Here is a 20,079-nt window from a genome sequence, read left to right on the forward strand (position 1 = left end):
CAAGTACAAGCCCCAGTAAATGCTTGAAACTTAATTAATAAAACCACATAAGCATAAAGTATAGAGTTTCGTTTATTGGACTTGAAATGTTAACAGCATTTGTGTACTTATTACGAAGTTATTTCTTTTTGTTGTTTTTTTTTACATAATAATATTTAGCGTACATTGTTGTAATGTCTATTTACCATCTGTGACTTCTAAGCGAATTTGTGTCGATCGATTTGTCAAGGTGCTTTCTATAAATTCATTATTGGAAAAACATTTACACAATACTCAGCTAAATGTACGAAAACATGTAATGCGTTGTGTGGCCGATAGTTTTTTTTTTTTTGTTTTTAATTATGCATATAACAATAGTTTATTGGTGCTATAATTGAAAAATATTTGCTATAAATATTTCAGAGTTGATTATAATTAAATGTCTTATTTCGTTGATACAAATCACGACACGATAAATAGAAAAAATACAAATTAGTTAATTCAAATTCCATTTTCATTATCAACTACCAATTAATTTCTTTATTTCAATTACAGCTAATAATTTTTGTATTATTAATATTTAAAATAAAAAATATTTATATCATAATTTAAATAAGAAATACTTGTATTTGTAAAGGAAATAAAATTACATGCCAACATACCTATATTTCTATACGTTTTCACATAACTTTTACTATAGGAAACTATTATATAACATTTTATAAGGAAATCAAATTTCTTAGGAACGTTTACAGTGACTCCAGGTCCAATTCGGATAGTGCAAAATTTGTTTTCTTACGTACAAATTCTGTCGAAAAGCAGATAGAAGACAACAGCTGATTGAAAATAAAAATAAATAAAAGAGAGAAAGAAGAAAAATGAGAAAGAAAAGAATGATTTTAGTTTTCTCGTAATAATGTTGCGTTTGGAGAACGCCCGAATTTCGGCTTTGCCAATGTTCGGCCACAAAAGTTCTGTTCTATTTCGGCTCGGCTTCGGCAAAAAAAAAAGATAACTTTTCTTAATTTGTATGCCTTAAGCAAAAATGCATAACAGCCTTTGGGATTTGCCAAAGAATTGCCAATACTGATATATAAGCTTACATTTCCTGTTAAAAAAAATTGCTTTAAAATACCATATCTATCCGCTCCTCCATCGCGTGTGTTCAGTACTGCAGGTCAGATCCTACACTGACTGATGATGCCGCTTGCAAGGTGAAGGTGGCGATAAACTTTTCTTTTTACAATACATTAGAAGAAGGAGCAGACATTTCGGCCTCGTACAGCCAGAAGAAAGGCATAAATGTGCATTCAACCCAACTCAGCTCCGTTTAAGGTTTATTGAGGCGACTGGATTTGGATGAGGTACTGTGATGAGTAGAGAGCACAAAAGATTTTTAGATCACAGTCCAAACTTCTGCCTTTCATTTTGATTACAATAAAAAATTTATGTGACTATAAATTTATTTTTAATTACTACATTCACACATGTAAAAGTAATCAGTTTTTTTTTCTCCAAAAATACTAGGCCGTTCAATAAGTTTTGCAGTTCGATAAGAGAGGGTGTTGATACTAGCCTACTTTTTTTTGTGATGTTGGTACACTCTTCATATAGGCGTGTTAGCATCAGTTTTTGGGATGCGAAAGGAATTTTGTTTTTGGATTACTTGCAAACTGGCAAAACAGTAAATTCTGAATATTATTGTAACCGTTAGACCAGCTGAAGGAAAAAAATCTTGAAAAACTACCCAATTTGCAATGAAAAAAATCCTTTTTCATCAGAACAATGCACCGTATCAAAAGAGCATTTTGGCAATGGGTAAAATGCATGAATTAAAGCTCGAATTGTTGGAGCATCCACCGTGTTCACCAGATTTGGCCTCTAGCGACTTCCATTTCCTTCCTGACCTAAAAAAATGCATGCGTGGAAAGCGTTTTTCATCAAATGATGTGGTTATAACAGCTGTGGTGCGTATTTTGCAGCCCTTTCAGGGCTGGAAGTCTCACTTCAAGGATGGAATTCATAAATTGGAATCTCGTTGGAACAAGTGCTAATTAATGTTCAGGAAGACTTTTCTGAATAATAAAAGATACTTCAAACCATAAAATTGTGTTCTTCTTTTCGAACCGCAAAACTGATTGAACAACCTAGTAGGAATATAAAAAGCTTTAACTATAGTATTGTCTATACTAAAGTCTATCAAGGCCACAAGAGGTTGCCCGCAAGGGGGAGTACTCTCTCCTAGCGCTAGTGCCGTTCACCAGGAAAAGGAACATCAACATCAAATGTACTGTCCTAAATGAATGGACTCTTCAACTCTCCACAGAAGCGAACTACCTTAGTATAAACCTTGACAAAACACTCACTTCGAACCTCCATTTTGAGAAAGTTATTTCAAAAGCCACAAGGTATTATATGCCGGTACAAGACTTTTTGGAAAAACATGGGGTCTAAGCCCTAGAATGTTTATTGGACATTCACTACAGTTGTTAAGCCTATAGCTACTTATGCTTCCATATTGTGATGACCGAAAAGTCATAAATTGGAATCTCGTTGGAACAAATGTCTTGACGTTCAGGGAGACTATACTGAATAATAAAGGATACTTCAGATACTTCAAACCATAAAATTGTGTTCTTCTTTTCGAACCGCAAAACTTATTGAACAACCTAGTAAGAATATGTTATGTGATTGAAACTTTTTCACCTATCGTTGGTTTAATTTTTATTGCAAACATTGGATTTCTAAAACGTCCGTCGTTGTTTATGACTTCGACCCTTGAAAATGTTTTGTTCCACTAGAACCGAAATTCGCCGATGTTGGGTCCGGTCTCAAAAATCGATATTCGGTTGTTCTTTAGTTTCATTTATTCTGCTCGTGATCTTTCTTGAAGTATAGAACTATGACCAGACAACAATTTTTATCCTCTACAGAAGAGCATCGGGGAATGTTGTGCAGCTGATTTTGATTTATCTGTGTACACAAACTCGAAAATTTTAATTGCTACAAAAAATGGAAGTAAATCTTTAAATTTTATTATATTCAATACAAGTTTTTCTAATGAAATATGCAACATTTTCGTAAAGTTACCACGTAATAAAGTCACTTTTTTTATTTCAAGAAAAGAAAACGCTATAAGAGCTAAATATGCCAGCCGCAGTAAGTGTAAAACTAAAACAAACGAGCCTTTTCTAACCTACGTTACCAGAACTACTCCGACTGCCGCTTCAGTAGAACTCATCAAAAATTATAGGGAATCTTTTATAAATAAATAAATAAATAAATAAATAATTGGCGCTTGCACTCTTTTTGGGTGTCTGGCCGAGCTCCGCTTCCTATTTGTGGTGTCTTGATGTTGTTCCCCAAATGAATAGTTTTTACAAGGAGCTTTTTTCATGGCAGAAACACATTCAGAGGTTTGCCATTGCCTGCCGTGGGGCGACCGCTGTTATCAAAAACTTTTTCTATTATTTGATGTTCTTGCATGGGGATTCGAGCTCCCGGATGATAATCACGCATCAACCCATTCAGTCACAGCGGTCAGGGAATCTTTTATGCTGTTACAAAAAACAACTCCATTACGGCACCATCTTATTATATCATGAAACATGGCACATTGGCTATGCCAATGGAGAGCCGAGTGAGTGTGAGTGATACACCGCCGTCGAAACGATCTGAAGCAACTGAACAAGTTGTGGAGGATGTGGAGATGGCGGACAATCTCTCAGTAGACTCAGACGGATCTCTGGTACCGAGTAAGTCTTTGATAACGGTTAAACCTGGTGCGAATCAGGTAAGTACCGGTAAAAAGACCGAAGTTATTGGAGATTCGAACGCAGGTGTTGGTCTAACCGCAAGGCAGATCAAACGAAGGAGACAGAAGGCGAGGCAAGCCGAAGCACTAGCTAAGGCAAGGACTCAAGCTCCGTCAACTTCGACACCTGTAACGGAAACGGGAAAGCGTGGCAGAACAGAGGATTCCTCTGTAGCGCTGCGCTCTTCCGGAAACGAAACGGGGTCTGTGCCAACGACAGGGAAGAGGAGAAAGGCAAAGAAGAGGAAAGTCGAGAGACGGAATTCGGAAATGCCTGCATCCTCGACCCAATCCAAGGCAGACAAACCTTTGCCTGACAAGGCAGAGGCTAAGGGACCTCAAATGTCGAATGACACTCTTCCGTCAACGTCTGGCGAATCATTCGCGAGAATGGCAGCAAAGGCAATGACGGTGGAGATACATACCGACAAACAAGATGGTCTACTGTCCAAAGGGCAACAAGACTATCTTGACAGCTATCTTTGGAAAGCTATCGGTGAGTCGAAAGACGCGCCGACGTTCGAGGGGAAAAGCGTGGTGGACGGCATCGTAAAGGTGCACTGTTCCAATGCTTTTTCCCGAGAATGGCTAGAAAAAGCTATAGCAAAGATTCCAGCCTGCGAAAACAGCAAGTTTATTCTTGTTGAGAGTAGCAAAGAAAGGCTGGTACGAGCGAGTGTCTGGATTCCGGGTCCTTCCTGTAATTCAGCAGAACTCCTCAAACGCATCCGTGTTCAGAACAAGGATCTTGACACGACTCTCTGGAGAGTATACTCCTGCACCAGGCAGAAATCCGCTAACACTTCGGAGACGGGTTCCCACCTGGTACTGGGTATCGATCTTGGGTCCCTCAAGGTGCTTAAGTCGAAGTACGGTTGCCGTCCTCACCTACATCTGGGGCGGATCCAGTTCCGCGTCCAGGATAAGGTGGAGGACAAAGCGTAAATATACTCAGTCTCATGACTGAAGTAATATTTACACAGATTAATCTGCAGCATAGCAAAGCGTCTACGGCTCTCTTGTGCCGTAGGCATGCAAAACTGCAAACAAACCCACACATAATACTTATACAAGAACCATGGGTATGTCACAAGCGTATCTGTGGTCTAAGTGCTATGTCGTGGGGACAAATACTTCATTGTGAAGGGAATGTGAGACCGCGAGCATGTATTATCATGCCGAGGTTGATCGAACACACGATGTTAAAAGAGCTATGCTCTGGAGATATCGTTGCTGCAAAAATAAAGTACTGGAAAAGTGGGAACAGTGTCGAAGCTATCATAGTTTCGGCCTACCTACCCTATGACTCTGTACAGCCACCTCCTTCGAGGGAGCTAAGAGAAGTGGTCAAGTACGCAGAATCCAATAATCTGGGGCTAATAGTGGGCTGTGACGCAAATTCACAGAACATTGTGTGGGGAAGCAGCAAATGCAACCCCAGAGGTCTCAAGTTACTGGATTTTATCCTGTCATCCGATTTGGTCATTCAAAACACTGGTAACAAACCAACTTTTGTGACCAGAAGGAGACAAGAGGTGATTGATTTAACACTTACCAATAGGTCAGTTGGAAATCAAATCAACCGATGGCGAGTTTTGGAAGAGGACTCTCTTTCTGATCATCGTCTTATCGAATTCCGACTGGGAATTGACACAATATCAATACCTTCCGGTAGGAATCCTCGAAATGTGGACTGGGACAGGTATGGTGAGCTTGTAACAGAGCGATTACCAAACCTGAAAAAACTCAAATCAGCAGGAATGATTGAAGATGCGACTAAGAAATTAGAAGGTACTTTAATCAATTGCTTCGAGGAACTGTGTCCACTCAGGCAAAGCAGACAGGGGAAAGCGGTTCCTTGGTGGAACCCTGAACTGTCGAAGCTTCGTGTACGGTCCAGGAAACTTCTTAACAAGGCCTTGAAGACCAAAACAGAAGAGGACTGGGCCAATCATCGACTTACACAGAGAGAATATAAGAAGAAAGTACGGCAAGCCAAACTTGAATCCTATAGAAATTTCTGCAGTAACGTCGAAGAAATGAGGGAAACAGCGAGACTTTGTAAGGTCCTTCATTTAGACCGCTCAGTAAGGCTGGATTCCATTCGAAAACCTGATGGTTCATACACCATTTCCAAATCGGAAACGTTTAATGCTTTACTCGAAACCCACTTTCCGGGTAGTAGAACTCTCTCTGAAGGTGAGAGTGGCATGAACAACAACGGTGGCAATGGTGGAACCTCTAGGTACAGCTGGTATATTGCTAGTCGGATAGTGACAAGGGAATCGATAAGGTTTTCCTTATCTTCCTTTGAAAACTTTAAGTCCCCTGGACCTGACGGAATATATCCAGCAATGCTTAAAAAAGGAGGAGACAGGCTGATTGAGGCCCTGAAAAGGATCTTTACAGCCTGTCTTGCATTTGGTTATATACCATCCCAATGGCGACGCGTAAGAGTAGTATTTATTCCGAAACCAGGAAAAGATGACTATTCCCTAGCAAAAAGTTTTAGACCAATCAGTTTGACATCGTTCATGTTGAAAAGTCTGGAACGAGTGGTGGAGAAACATATTCGAGTGGGGGTATTGCCGAGAAGTCCACTTAGTAGAAATCAACACGCTTATCAGAGTGGAAAATCATGTGAATCAGCCTTACACGATCTTGTTAGCAAGATTGAAGCTGGGCTGGAAGCTGACGAATACACAATGGGCGTGTTCGTGGACATTGAGGGGGCTTTTGATAATGCCACTTTCGGCTCGATATGTTCTTCTGCCGAACGACACGGAGTTAATCAAGCCATTATAAAATGGATATACTCCATGCTCTCTGAGAGGCTGTTAACCGCTGGTGGGAGCGATGACGAGCAAATCACAGTCAGGGCCAAGCAAGGATGTCCCCAAGGGGGTGTTCTTTCTCCGCTGCTGTGGTGCTTCGTCGTAGACTCCCTATTAGTGGAGATGCAGGAACTCGGCTTTCATGTCCAAGCATATGCGGACGACGTCTGTGCGCTAACATCGGATAAATCCTTAAGGAGGCTTTGCACGAAAGTGCAGAGGATTCTTGACAAAATCGATGATTGGTGCATGAGACAAGGTCTTTCCGTTAATCCGAACAAAACAACCATAGTCTTGTTTACGAGAAAACGGAAATTGGATGGACTCAGTCTTCCAACACTGAAAGGTGTGACACTTGGTCTTTCCAACGAAGTTAAATATCTAGGAGTAATTTTGGATAAGAAGCTGACTTGGGAGACACACGTTTCACTGAAGGTGAATCGTGCATTGAAGATTTTTCAGCAATGCCGTAGAGCCTTTGGCAAAACTTGGGGTCTGAAACCTGCTGTGGTCCTATGGATATACACGGCACTTATCAGACCAATCATCACTTACGCTTCTGTGGTCTGGTGGCGACGGAGCATGGTTAAGTCCACAATCCGGGAACTATACAGGCTGCAAAGAAGTGTATGTTTATGCATCATGGGTGCCATGAGTACAACCTCTGGAGATGCCCTAAATGCTATGCTCGATTTGCTCCCCCTGGATCTTAAGATACAACAGGAAGCAATAAAAGCAATGTGCAGACTCCATAAATATGGTCTCTGGCACGAAGACGGAACTTCGGGACACAGAGAAATCTTTAAGTTGCTGTCGGAGCAGTGTCCACTGTTTTTGGCACCTAAAGATGACCTGATACCCACAGTTTCATTCGGAAGGAAATTTGATGTCAGATTTCCATTGCGTGAGCAATGGAGCAATCCAGCAGGCATGCAGGGAGGTTTGACGGATATTTTCTTTACCGATGGGTCCAAGACTGAAATAGGGTCTGGAGCCGGATGGTACTTAAACGATAGTAATAAGTATCACTACGCTATGGGGGGAATGGCAACTGTTTTCCAAACAGAAGTTTTTGCCATCCTAAAAGTAGCCGAATGGATAATCGAGAGGAGATGGAGCGGGAAACAGATTGGAGTCTTCAGTGACAGTCAGGCTGCATTGAAGGCCCTGGAGAACGCGAAGCAAACCTCAAAGATTGTTCAAGAATGTAAGAAGAAGCTTAATTCTGTCGCAAGACAAAACAGGCTTGTACTTATATGGGTTCCGGGACACTTCGGTGTTCAAGGAAACGAAATTGCCGACGAATTGGCCAACCGTGGATCAGCGGTGCCCCCACAGGGGCCAGAGCCAATAATCGGAATCAGTCCCGCAGGAATCAAGAACTGGATCAACGATTATGTAGGCAATCTACATAAAGAGCGATGGTCCGGTCTAGAACGCTGCAGAACTGCAAAGTGTTTTGTGACAAGTCCGAACAGAAAACTGTCAAACTTTCTACTAAAACTTAGAAGGAAAGACATTCGGTTGATGGTCGGCATCATTACAGGACACAACCCATGGGGTCAGCATATGACCACCATTGGAATCATCGAGGACCCGGTATGCCTGTCATGCTTGGAGGAGGCGGATAGCACTGAGCACTTTCTCTGTGAGTGTCCTGCCTTTGCTAGAGCGCGACTACGGGTATTGGGTTCCGATGTCATGGGAATGGGTAATATTCGTTCTCTAAAACTGGAGGATATTTACAGATTTGCCAAAGAATCTGGAAAATTCTCACAGGACTAACTATCTCTATCTCTGTCTCTATTCTTTCCTATCTCTTTCTCTGATACTTTTCTCCCTCCCTCCTTGACTATCTACCCCCTTTCCAGAGCTTTAAATACAATGGGCTTTTTAGCCTGAGTGTTTTAGGAGCCACCAAATCTCCTGGTGCTCCTTGGCTCGACCTTTTCAAATTCAAATTCAAATTCATATCATTTATACCGTTATATCACAAACAAAAAATATCAATTCTTTTTTTTATGCAGTCGAAAACTTTCGCAAAAAATAGCTTAAAGGATTTACTAGAAATGGCGAATTATATCTTTAAACGAAGCTTCAATGGCGCTTGAAAAGAACTTCGAGCGAAGTAGCTTAGCAGCAGAAGCATTAAGAAGTACAGAACTGCTGACGATATTAACAGGCTGTAAAAACTAATACAGGGTATTTCAAAAGTGATGCGTACGTGTCAGTAGTGAAAAATTCCTAGCGGTGCCTTTTTTATGTCATCTTTGACGTCTGTCACGTAGCCAAATGCACAATTTTACACGACTAAACAGCAACGCGTTAAAATTATTGAAACTTAATATGAAAATGGACGAACTTTAAGAGAAAAATACCGCAAAATCATCTTTAGTGCTGAAGTTCATTTCACACTGGATGGATTTGCCAACAAACAAAATTACTGAAAAGAAAACCCTCGAGTAATTCCAGAAAAATTATAACATCCACTAAAATGCACTGTTTGGTGTGGTTTTTGGGATGTTCGAATAATCGGTATAGACAACTGATTGAAAATTCAGAAAAATCAATACATCCACTAAAATGTACTATTTAGTGTGGCTCTTGGGCTGGTTCAGCAGCCACAAAAACGGCGGTTCAGGTGAATATTTTAGGCTTCTCCATGAAAAAAATTAGCTTCTCAGTTTTATAATTTCACCATTTAAGAGACGTTGGAAACTTGTTCTGGCGTATTACCGTTTATTAGAACTGCAATAAAAAAATTCCAAACCGAATTTGAATGCATTGTTTGTTTTTAAAACGTTTCTGAATTTTTCATAAAAATGCGTCTATTCAAAGGTGTGTTTCGATTTATTAAAAAAAATTGAAATTCGAGCCTAGACAATCTCTTACAAAATCATTTACGAGCATTAAAGAAAACTATTAAAATCGGTTGAAAATTGGAGCCCGTAATTGCTCGAAAAATTCCTATTGTGTGGTGGAATAATTGGCCAGTTTTTCTTCGAAGATGTAAATGAAAGAGCTGTTATTGTCAATGGAAATCGCTGTAGACAACAGTTTGAACATTTTTTGACGCCTAAGTTTAAAGGAATAGACATAGACTATCTTTATTTTCAAAAGGTGTGAGCTACAAGTCATAGAACACGAGAAAACATTGCATAATTGCGATCTAAATTTCTCGATCGAGATCATTGCGATCATGACCACCTAGATCATGCGATCAAACTTCACTAGGGGAATTTATTGAAAAGTAAAATCTATGTGAATAAGAAACGATTCCAGAGCTGAAACACAACATGCGGATCGAAATGATGAACTCAATGCGATAATGTGTGAGTCCTTGAGTCCTTGCGAGTCCTTGAAAATTTTAATATAATTATCATATAACAGCCTGTTGAAGTGCTCATGACGGACATATAACCCTAGATCACTACACTTAAATCAGTGTTACTCTGTCACTAATCATTCGTCTCACAGACTGCAAATTAAAAACAAATATATTTTTATAATTATTTTCTTTTTTTTTTATTTCAAACAAACGAGCGTAAATTAAGCGAAATATTAAATTATTTCTATTTAACTACTTCTGAGTGCTCTGTTAGTGAGGTGGTGCGACGGGAATATGTCGAATTCGCAAGACTGCAGGCGTGCGTAGTGTACGTCTAGTCTAGTACGAATGTTTAGTGATCGAGGGTTAAATGATGTCATTTTTCACATTTAATTGTTAAGGATATACAAAATCCTGATCCGCCCGTGCTTACCTATGGTTGCGAATTATGGACGCTAAAAACTACTGACATTAATCAGCTAGTTAGTTGAAAGAAAAATATTACGAAAAATATATGGATCCTTAAGACTGCAAAACGGAACCTATCGAGTTAGAAATAATCATGATCCGAAACTTTTAGCAAAAACGCAACTCTGATAAGATTTATAAAATCTCTGAGGACAAGATGGCTCGGACACGTGTTAGAATGCCGAAGGAGCGAACCACTCGAAAGGCAGTTGAATTGCGCCCTGTTGGAGGCCGAATAAAAGGGCGTCCCAGAAAGCGATGGCTCGAAGACGTGGAACTTGACCTTGAAAAGCTAAACCTGCGGCGATAGAAGAAGGTAACCTAAGATAGAGACATATGGCGCAAAGTTGGGAATGAAGCAATGGTTCTCTAAGAACTGTGATGCCAAGAAGAAGAAGAAGAATTGATAAGAGCCGTATTTTGAATAAAAATAGTGAGACCTGAAAGAACCCAAATTTTTACATGCTTTATTTAAAAAAAAACATCTAGGTGCGCTCTTTGAATGACCCGTTATTTAAATTGTTGTTATTGCTACGACAGCTTAAAATACCGCCAACAAATTTTTAAGAATGCCACAGAAATAATATTTCTTGGCCAAATATTATACAAAGCCGTTGTTGTTGTTTTCTTTTTTCTTTTGTAAAAGTATAAAATATTCCCCATAAATGTTTGAAATAAAGCTGTCTTTTTTTTTTGCAAGCAATTTGTGATCTTAGCAATTTTTTTTAAATAAATCCATATTAAAGTATTTATTGAAGTAACTGTTTTTCTTTTTTTCTACATATTTGCAGAATTTTTTAGTGTGTAAATATTATTCGTGCCCCAGTAAGGCATGGTTCTGCTGTGATATTCTTAACCCTTTAAGCGTCTTGTTTTTTTTGAAAATTATTTTTAGACGATGACAAAAACGTCTTTAAAGTGTTAAAATGAATTTAATTGATTGATTTAATTAAGTTTATTCGATTACGCATCTAATGTAATTCTAAAATGTGTTAAAATTATAAATAGTTTTAAAGTTTTGTTTACTTAAATATAAAAAAAAAATAACAAAGCGGATTTCTTTCTTTTAATGACGCCTATACTCTACATTTAACAAAAAAATGTCATCATTTCATGACGAGTATACTCGACATAAACGCCTAAAGGGTTAATTTTATGGGCGCTGAAACGCTTTTGTCATTATAAAGTTCAAATAAAAATCTTTTCGACTTAATTTTAAGACATCTTAATAGCTCAACATATATTTTTACACTTTGATTATTGATACAATTAATTGTAAAAATAATATGTAGGCTGTGATAAATTTCTTGAATAGTTTACAACCTTAAAACATAAATACAAAGGAAAACATTTTAAAAAAGCTTATCATAGTTCAAGTTGAGGTAATGGTAATACCACATAGTAAAATATTACCTTAAAACTGGTTTTAAAGTTAGCGAAAACGGGTGCTATGAAACCGTAATTTTAAGCAATATTTACGGTTAGGTATCTAGATGGCAAAGCGTGCCAGCTTACACAAGTGTTTGACCCTCCACCCATCCACCGACTTCAAAATAAAAATTGTCTGCAAGCGAAGTACCTAATTAATCCAGCCGTGTACCGTTAACGATTTACTTAAACATCCATTTCATAAGAAAGCACACAGCTAAGCCAACGAACGCGTAAACCATTGACTTTATTACCACCGTTTGGGGAACGGTGCGCGGCACAATATCAGCGAAACCTCCACAAGATGTCCGGCCCACTTGTCTGGGATTGTATTGCATTCTTTGCAAAGTTGATTGAATTGCACGCAAGTGTTGTGTGTGCTCCTCTAGAGTGTGATTCATCTTTTCGATTGCTAATGCCAATCTGTAAAAAAAAAAATTGAGTCCATTTTATACATTTAATTATAAGTGCTTATGATTTTTACATACTTTTTTAATGATTTGCTAGATTTTTCGTTTGGCACTTTGCTCAAATCTGGATTCGATAAACTGGAATCGGTTTTGTCATCATCGGGGGCGAGCGCCAAAATCGAGCGACTTTGGTGTTTAACCTTCAATAAAGAAGATGATTTAATTAACTGCAACGGATCAGCAGTGACGATGCTCGGGTTACGCACCATTGGCGCCCGATGGCGTGTCTTCGTGAGTACTTTGTAATTAGCTTCGTATTGCCTCAAATCGTTGCGTTGGTCCCATGGACGCAAATCGGCGTACTTGTAAACCCACTGTTGAAAGAAAATAAAATTTAATAAGTCAGCGATGCGGGTAAATGTCGATCACCACCACCACCGTTATGAGAGCCTAGAAATTATTATTCAATTTTTTACACACATATGTACATACATACAAGTATGTGCATGTCTATGAGAAATATATGTATATCTGAAATAGGAGGGTTTATAATAACAAAATATGAAATTAAACATTTATTTCATTATAAATTGTCGAAAATAAATACTTATTAAAAAAAATAAAATTAAAAGTTAGCATACTTGAAGGCTTGTAGTCCATGGTTTACTTTTTTGAAAAACATTTGGACATAATCTTTCAATATTTGTCATATTTTCTCGTCATTTAGCAGTTAGGAAAAGTAGAATTTAATATAGAACTTTTAATTTTTCTTCCGGTTCTGTAAAAGCTTTTTTTGGGCCAACTGAAGTAGTTTCAAGATACACCATTTAACTTGCTGACATTAGTTGTTGTTCCTGCCGTAATTTGCATTAATAAATTTTTCAACATCGAAAGAAGATATTAAGATATGCTTCCTCTCTTTCACTCTCACATATCGTTCGGGTTAGTTTAAAATGTATCATTTAACTTCCTTCTGCCAATCCTTGCCGAAAAAAGGGCTCGCCAAATGACGAAAAGAAGTTCAATCTAGATGTGCCGGATGGATACGATTAATATTTCCATGACTTAAGAAAGGAGGAAAACTACTTGAGTCGACATCACAGCCGCGAAGGTGGTGTTATGGTATCGTACTATGGTGCGTTGGTATTGAAAATTTGCGACTATAAATGGACGGGAAACTGCTAAAAAGCTCTGTTGGAATCCTCTTTTCCCGAGATCCGTGAAACATTTGGACCTACCTATTAATTGGTAAGTGCACTAGCCTGCCATCAAAGAGGTTGTGGGTTCGACTCCCACGGAAAGCACGATCCTCGCATTTTTCCCAATTTACCTACTTTCAAACAAAGAAAAGCACACAGTTACACATTGCATCCGTGGCGCCAGCAAGAGGAAGTGAGCAACCGCGGTCATAGCGCAGACACACCAAATGTAGCGAAGTCCTCAACCATCTGTGCGGTCCTTCCGGCAGAAAAATGTGAAACACAGATGGCGCTCCAAGCAGCAAAGAGTTGTTCCTAAGCACCACTATTTAAGACTGGTAGAAGCAGGCTAATCACTTACCCTGTCAGAAGTCAAGTAGATTAACGAAACTAATATAAGACGAGTCTTGTCAAGGCCCTATGCTCCCGAGAGGAGTGAACAAGGAACAAAAAAATTGGATCTTTCAAAAGGATAATGCAACTGTACACACTTCGTGCGGTCAAAACTTGCGTCCCAAAACGTTGAAACTTTAGCATGGCCACCGTATTTCCCACAATATAACGAACAAAAATGCTTCCATTCGAATCATTAAAACAGCCTGATCTGAAATTTCATTAGACTGTCTGGAGAATACATTGAACATTGTACAAATCTATTCATTAACATATTTACGAAGTAATTTACAAACAAGTTGGCAGCACAAACTATTGAGCAATTCGTAAACTCCCAAAATGATAGGGTTTGTTGACCGACTATTGATACGAGAATTTGAGTCATCGATTGGTCACCAGGAGATAGTAACCGCCAAGATAATGGTTTGGGCCGCTGTAACCGCAGATAGGCGCTATCCAATCGTTTTCATCAAGCCTGGCGTCAAGTTAAATGCGAAGAAGGTATTTGGAGGTATCGGGAAAGTATTCCGTAGGTTGCTTTGAAGCCGTGGGCAGACAAACATTTCAGTGGCAGAACATGGACGTTTCAACAGAACTCGGCACCGTCTCACAAAGCTCGAGTAAGCCAAGAATGGCTAAAAAACAACTTTCCGAACTTCATAACATCCACACAATGGCACTCAAATTCACCAGATGCGAATCCGATGGAATACTCTCTTGGGCCATTTTGGAGAGCAAGGTGCGAACTGAAAGATTCACCAGTCTCAAGGCGCTGCAAAAAGCCGAATGGGCCAAAATATCTGCAAGTCACATTCGGGCAGCGTACGATTCGTTTCTGGACCACCTCAAGACCATAGTCAAGGCGAAAAGTGGTCATATTGAGCAAAAGTAAATTGATTCTTAATTTTGTATTATTTTCACTCATTTTTTACATTGAATTGAATAAAAGTAATTTTGCAAACTAAATTTACGGTCTTTTCAATTGGTTACACTTCGAGTGCCGGACCCTGTATGTATGGGGAATGTTTATGCTGCTATAACAAAAATACTGAATTCATATTGTTTGGGATATAAGGAAAATTTGAAAGAGGAAAAGAGAACATTTTCAAGTATTTTTATAAATAAGCAAAAGAGTTGGCGTTGTTCTTCTATAATCTATGTAGGACAAAGGACACGTTTGTATGGCGATTTTTTGGCTTCAAGCTAACGCCCGCTAGCGTCAATCCCGAGGAAGAAGTTAGCACAAAGTTGAATGGAAAGCTGATTTGGAGAGCTGGAGTGGTTGTATCCAATGTTACGCTAACAGTGTAATCGCTAGGCCGTAATTCTCTGAATTATGTTGAAGTCTTCGATAAGTTCTTACAGCATGCACCTATAGGTAATATAGAGACGTTAAGCCTTCCACAGAGCAGCGCCTTGCAATAGGTGGGACAAGATGAGCGACTTCCGCATACTTAATTTGCTTTTGCTTGCGTAGAGATACCATAACTCGTCAATTGCATTCATTTACCTAAATCTTTATTCCATAAACGTTGCAAAAACTGCGCCAATCCAGCCGCCCATCGAGCAATTTATATTTAATGCATCACTTTATTTCTTATTCTGCCACTTTATTTCTTATTTCTTCATCAACTTCCCTTATTTCTTCATCAAGATTCCAAAAAACTATTAAAATTTAAGCTTTTAAAACTCATAATAAAAATAAAAACCATACATAATTTACCCAAAATTTAACAAATAAATCTTCATATCCTTAAATCTACATTACGTGGATGCCTAAATTTTTCTCTAGCTCACTCACCTGCGTAGTTAGCGGATCATAATGAAAATGTAATGGTTGCCAATCAGTTAGCATAGCTTTTCGTTCCTTTGCTGAACTGCGTTGGGCTTCTTCCAATACGGTTTTCTGTTCTGTTGCACCAACTTGATCATCATTACGTATTGCTAAAGAAACTTTTTCCCACAATCGTTCTGACTCGTTAGGTAACTGAGCTTCTAGTGGCACAACATAGCGCACCAGACGTTTATGTTTTGTTTCGGAATCAGCTTTAAATAGCAAACTCTCTTCACCAGTTTTCGCTTCTTTGATTGTCATCTCTGTATCCCAGTGACCACTGATGGTGGCCATTGTCTCCTTACCCAACTTAATTTTGCCCGATATTAAATTGGTATAATCCGAACCGCCCAGGAATGGTTTCAGCTTAAATTCCAGTTCCGTCTTGTAACCGGTGTTCTCGCACTCAATGCTAATTTTGCCGCCCAACTCCATGGACAGAGTGCCCACAAGTATGCCCTTGCAATGGGCATATGGTGTATTCAATGTGTACGTTTCACCACGAGGTAATAATGTGAGTGTGGCAACGCCCTCTAGTACAGCGGATGTGCTGTTGCCATAGAACTTCGATTTAGCCAAGATGGAGCAACTGATGCAGAAACCATCCTGACGATTTGTCACATAGAATGTCGAAACTGGCGGATGATGCGATACTTGTTCGGCAATATAAAATGTACGGCTTCCATTCGGATGCTCCCAATAGCAACGGAACGTTTCACCCAGTATGGGATTGTATGGCTTCTTTAGACCTTTGGGTTTTTTGTAGAAACCAGATAGGTACCATTGAACAACGGTTTTCATGCGCGTAAATGGATCATCTTCGATAACGGCTCTGTAAACAAAGATTACAGAGAGTTGCATGCGTGCGCTTGATTTACGTAATACACTTTCTACACTCACCTGGACAAGATGTCTGCATGATAATAAGAATCCGCTAGTTTATCTAGAAATGAACGTGGCTCGAGTATGAATGTCGGCAAAACCACCTTACTTAAATCCATGCCTGGACGAACTTGTTTCACTAGAATCCAAATTAAACTTTTATTCTCCTCTGCAAGCTCTTCGACCTGCTCACCGACCTGTGCAACATGAAACGAAATAGTATTGCAGTTAGTCGTTTTTACTCTCGAACACACGCGGATAATTTAAATTTAATTTAATATTTATATATATTTTTTTTTGGATTGTCTGACTTACAGAGCCGAATTCTTCTTCAGTGAGTGGCACATATGGTGTTTCAGGCTCTTCTTCGACCACAGCCTCCCCCTCTGATTCCGACTCAGTATCCACACCAGACATAGCAGCTGGGCCACCTTCATTTTGACTGTCGCCATCAAGATCTGTTATTAGAGGGATTGAATGAAAAGAGAGAAAAATTAATAATGTAAATATCCTTCGCCTTATTTCTGTTCGAAGGCAAAAGGTGTATGATTACAGAAAAATATGGGCATCATTCTACGATGGAATAGTATGAATTATATTTTCATATGTAGAGGCTTCACAAAGCTCCTTTCTTATATTTACTTCTGTTTACTTCAAATGCTTTTAATACTTCTAACTGAAATGGGCTGCAAAATAATATAAAAGACATGGAATTGACAAGATTTGAGTGACAAAAAATTGTGATTGGAGAAATTTTGAACTTTACAGTAAAGGGAGCAAAATCAAGGCGCGTTCATTAAAAGCGGTGGCACTAGACCAACAACAACGTATTGTACATTAGAAATGTAAAAGAAAGAATTACGCGCATACAGCCGACATGAAGTTGGCGCTAGAAGCATACGAGGATTGGGCGAATGGAACCAAGGATGATAGCTAACCAGCTGTGCTATTTAGCTATGGAGAAAAAGAAAATTCTGAGGCAACTTTGGCTGCCACGTTACTTGGGGATTTGGCAGCCGAATTCTCACAATTCACATGTACGAGTATTCACACACTCGCCCAATCATTCGTCGTTCAGGCGGCAACGAAGTGTCTGTCATTAGTTGTTTTTTTTTTTCATATTTCACCAACACAATCTTATTGCCAGCCGAAATCTGCACAATAATTTCACACACTCGTCCAATCAATCGTTGTTCTGTGGCAACGAAGTGTCATTGGTTGGTCTTTTTTCGTATATCCCAATCTCGGTTTTTTTGTAAATACACTTCAAGTAACGTCAGGTCATCAGCTGATTCTGTCGAATTCACTCAGAGCCGAATAATGGTCTATTAAAGAGCTCACCTTTGAATATTTGCATGTTGAAATAAAACGGCTTCGTTTCATTTTATGCTGACATCCGAATGTACAAGGCGAAAGAAAAACACAAAGCAGCTGATTTACCGTTACCACGATTAATATGTTTGCCCGAAATAATAGCGTATTTTCACTATAGGATTAATTGTAGACAAGAGTTCCATTAAGTTTCAGATATATTCAGCAATTGCACCACAACAGAGTGAATTCAAACAGCTGATTTTTGCTTAGATTTGAAGTTTTCTCGAAACAGTTGCCTACCAGAGGTGTCTGTATTTTGAGATAAAGGAGGTCGTGATGGAAAGTTTTATGGTTTTTTAGTACTTTTCTCAATTAATAACTGATGCTTTCCATTTCAATTCAACCGGGCTATTCGGGTCATGTTCTTCGATTTCGCTCTCTGGTCAAAATAATGAGAAACGTATTTTTTTGTTCGCCCGAAAAAATTTTTTCTCAAGAGTTATCGGCAATTTTGTTTTTCGGCTCAAACTCGATTTTTTTTAATTATATAAGAAAAATTGTTTTTTAAATGCCCATAACTTAGTCAAAAATGAACCGATTTTAATAATTCTGGGTTCAAAATGATCGTAATTACTTTCACGAGCGGATTCATGTAGAAACAATTGCAATAAAGTAGTTGAAAATTTTTTATTTAGCAAAAAAGAAAAAAAATTTAAATTTTTTCGAAATTCAATATTTCAAAAAGTGTATTTTTGTTTTTTTTTATAACTTTTTCCAAATCAAAAGGACATCTCACACTTTAATTGAGCTGAATGCCTAGTAGCTAAAATGCGTTGTTTTTGAGTAATGAATTTTTGAGTAAAAACCCTGTTTCGCACTTTTTGTTTTTTGCAAAATAAAAAAATTTCAACTACCTTTATGCTACTGTTTCTACATGAAATCGCTCGTAGAAGTAACGACGATCATTTTGAACCCAAAATTATTAAAATCGGTTCATTTTTGACTAAGTTATGAGCATTTAAAAAAAATTTTTTCTTACATTATTAAAAAAAAATCGATTTTGAGCCGAAAAACAAAATTGCCGATAAAGCTTGAAAATAAAATTTTTCGGGCGAACAAAAAACTACGTGTCTCATTTTTTTGACCAGAGAGCAACATATTTGAGTTACATCGAAATCGAAGAACATGTCCCGACTAGCCCTTTTGAATTGAAATGGAAAGAATCTATATAAGAATTTTTTTTTAATTACTCATAACTTAGTCAAAAATAAGCCGATTTGAATGATTCTGGATTCAAAATAATCGTAAGTACTTACACAAGCGACTTCATGCAGAAACAATTGCAAAAAAGAAGTTGAAAATATTTTATTTTGCAAAAAACAAAAAGTGAGAAACAGGGTTTTTACTCAAAAATTAATTACTCAAAAACAACGCATTTTAGCTACTAGGCATTCAGCTCAATTAAAATTTGAGATGTCCTTTTGATTTGGAAAAAGTTATAAAAAAAACAAAAATACACTTTTTGAAATATTGAATTTCGAAAAAATTTAAATTTTTTTTCTTTTTTGCTAAATAAAAAATTTTCAACTACTTTTTTGCAATTGTTTCTACATGAATCCGCTCGTGAAAGTAATTACGATCATTTTGAACCCAGAATTATTAAAATCGGTTCATTTTTGACTAAGTTATGGGCATTTAAAAAACAATTTTTCTTATATAATTAAAAAAAATCGAGTTTGAGCCGAAAAACAAAATTGCCGATAACTCTTGAGAAAAAATTTTTTCGGGCGAACAAAAAAATACGTTTCTCATTATTTTGACCAGAGAGTAACATATTTGAGTTACATCGAAATCGAAGAACATGACCCGAATAGCCCGGTTGAATTGAAATGGAAAGCATCAACTGAATCTACTTCGTTTATTTTAGGAAAAAAAAATATAATGAAGAAAAAGTTAATTTAATATGGGAAAATTGTAACAGAAAGACTTAAATAATGATTCCCCTTTCATTTGTCTAGTTACGCCTCTGGCTACCCCTGAAAGCACCTTACAAAAATGTTTACATTTGTAATACGGCTATCACTGCTAACTTAACATTTTCTGTTATGCCAACAAAGTTGAATTGACTGCATTATGAAACAAACTTTTCGACCTTTGATACAGTAGTTATTCCATGGGGATTCTGACACTTAAATG

The 20,079-nt window shown here is 38.1% G+C and overlaps 1 protein-coding gene across 5 annotated transcripts in view; it reads right to left on the minus strand.

Annotated features, from left to right (window-relative positions):
* Nucleotides 1-9,166: 9,166 nt before the first annotated feature.
* The window catches only part of LOC129235918 (oxysterol-binding protein-related protein 8), a 93,105-nt gene continuing 82,192 nt past the window's right edge, over nt 9,167-20,079 (minus strand). For 4 of the 5 annotated variants that reach the window (XM_054869996.1, XM_054869993.1, XM_054869995.1 and 1 more), the window contains 5 exons: nt 16,885-17,027; nt 16,588-16,766; nt 15,655-16,519; nt 12,340-12,635; nt 9,167-12,274 (listed from right to left, as the gene is read on the minus strand). In XM_054869996.1, the coding sequence (XP_054725971.1) occupies nt 12,034-12,274; nt 12,340-12,635; nt 15,655-16,519; nt 16,588-16,766; nt 16,885-17,027 (1,724 nt within the window). In that variant the 3' untranslated portion in view covers nt 9,167-12,033. The remainder of the gene's footprint in view (nt 12,275-12,339; nt 12,636-15,654; nt 16,520-16,587; nt 16,767-16,884; nt 17,028-20,079) is intronic. The other variant, XM_054869992.1, reaches the window with a different exon arrangement.

The sequence above is a fragment of the Anastrepha obliqua genome, chromosome 1 (assembly GCF_027943255.1).
Source record: "Anastrepha obliqua isolate idAnaObli1 chromosome 1, idAnaObli1_1.0, whole genome shotgun sequence".
Lineage (NCBI taxonomy): Eukaryota > Metazoa > Arthropoda > Insecta > Diptera > Tephritidae > Anastrepha > Anastrepha obliqua.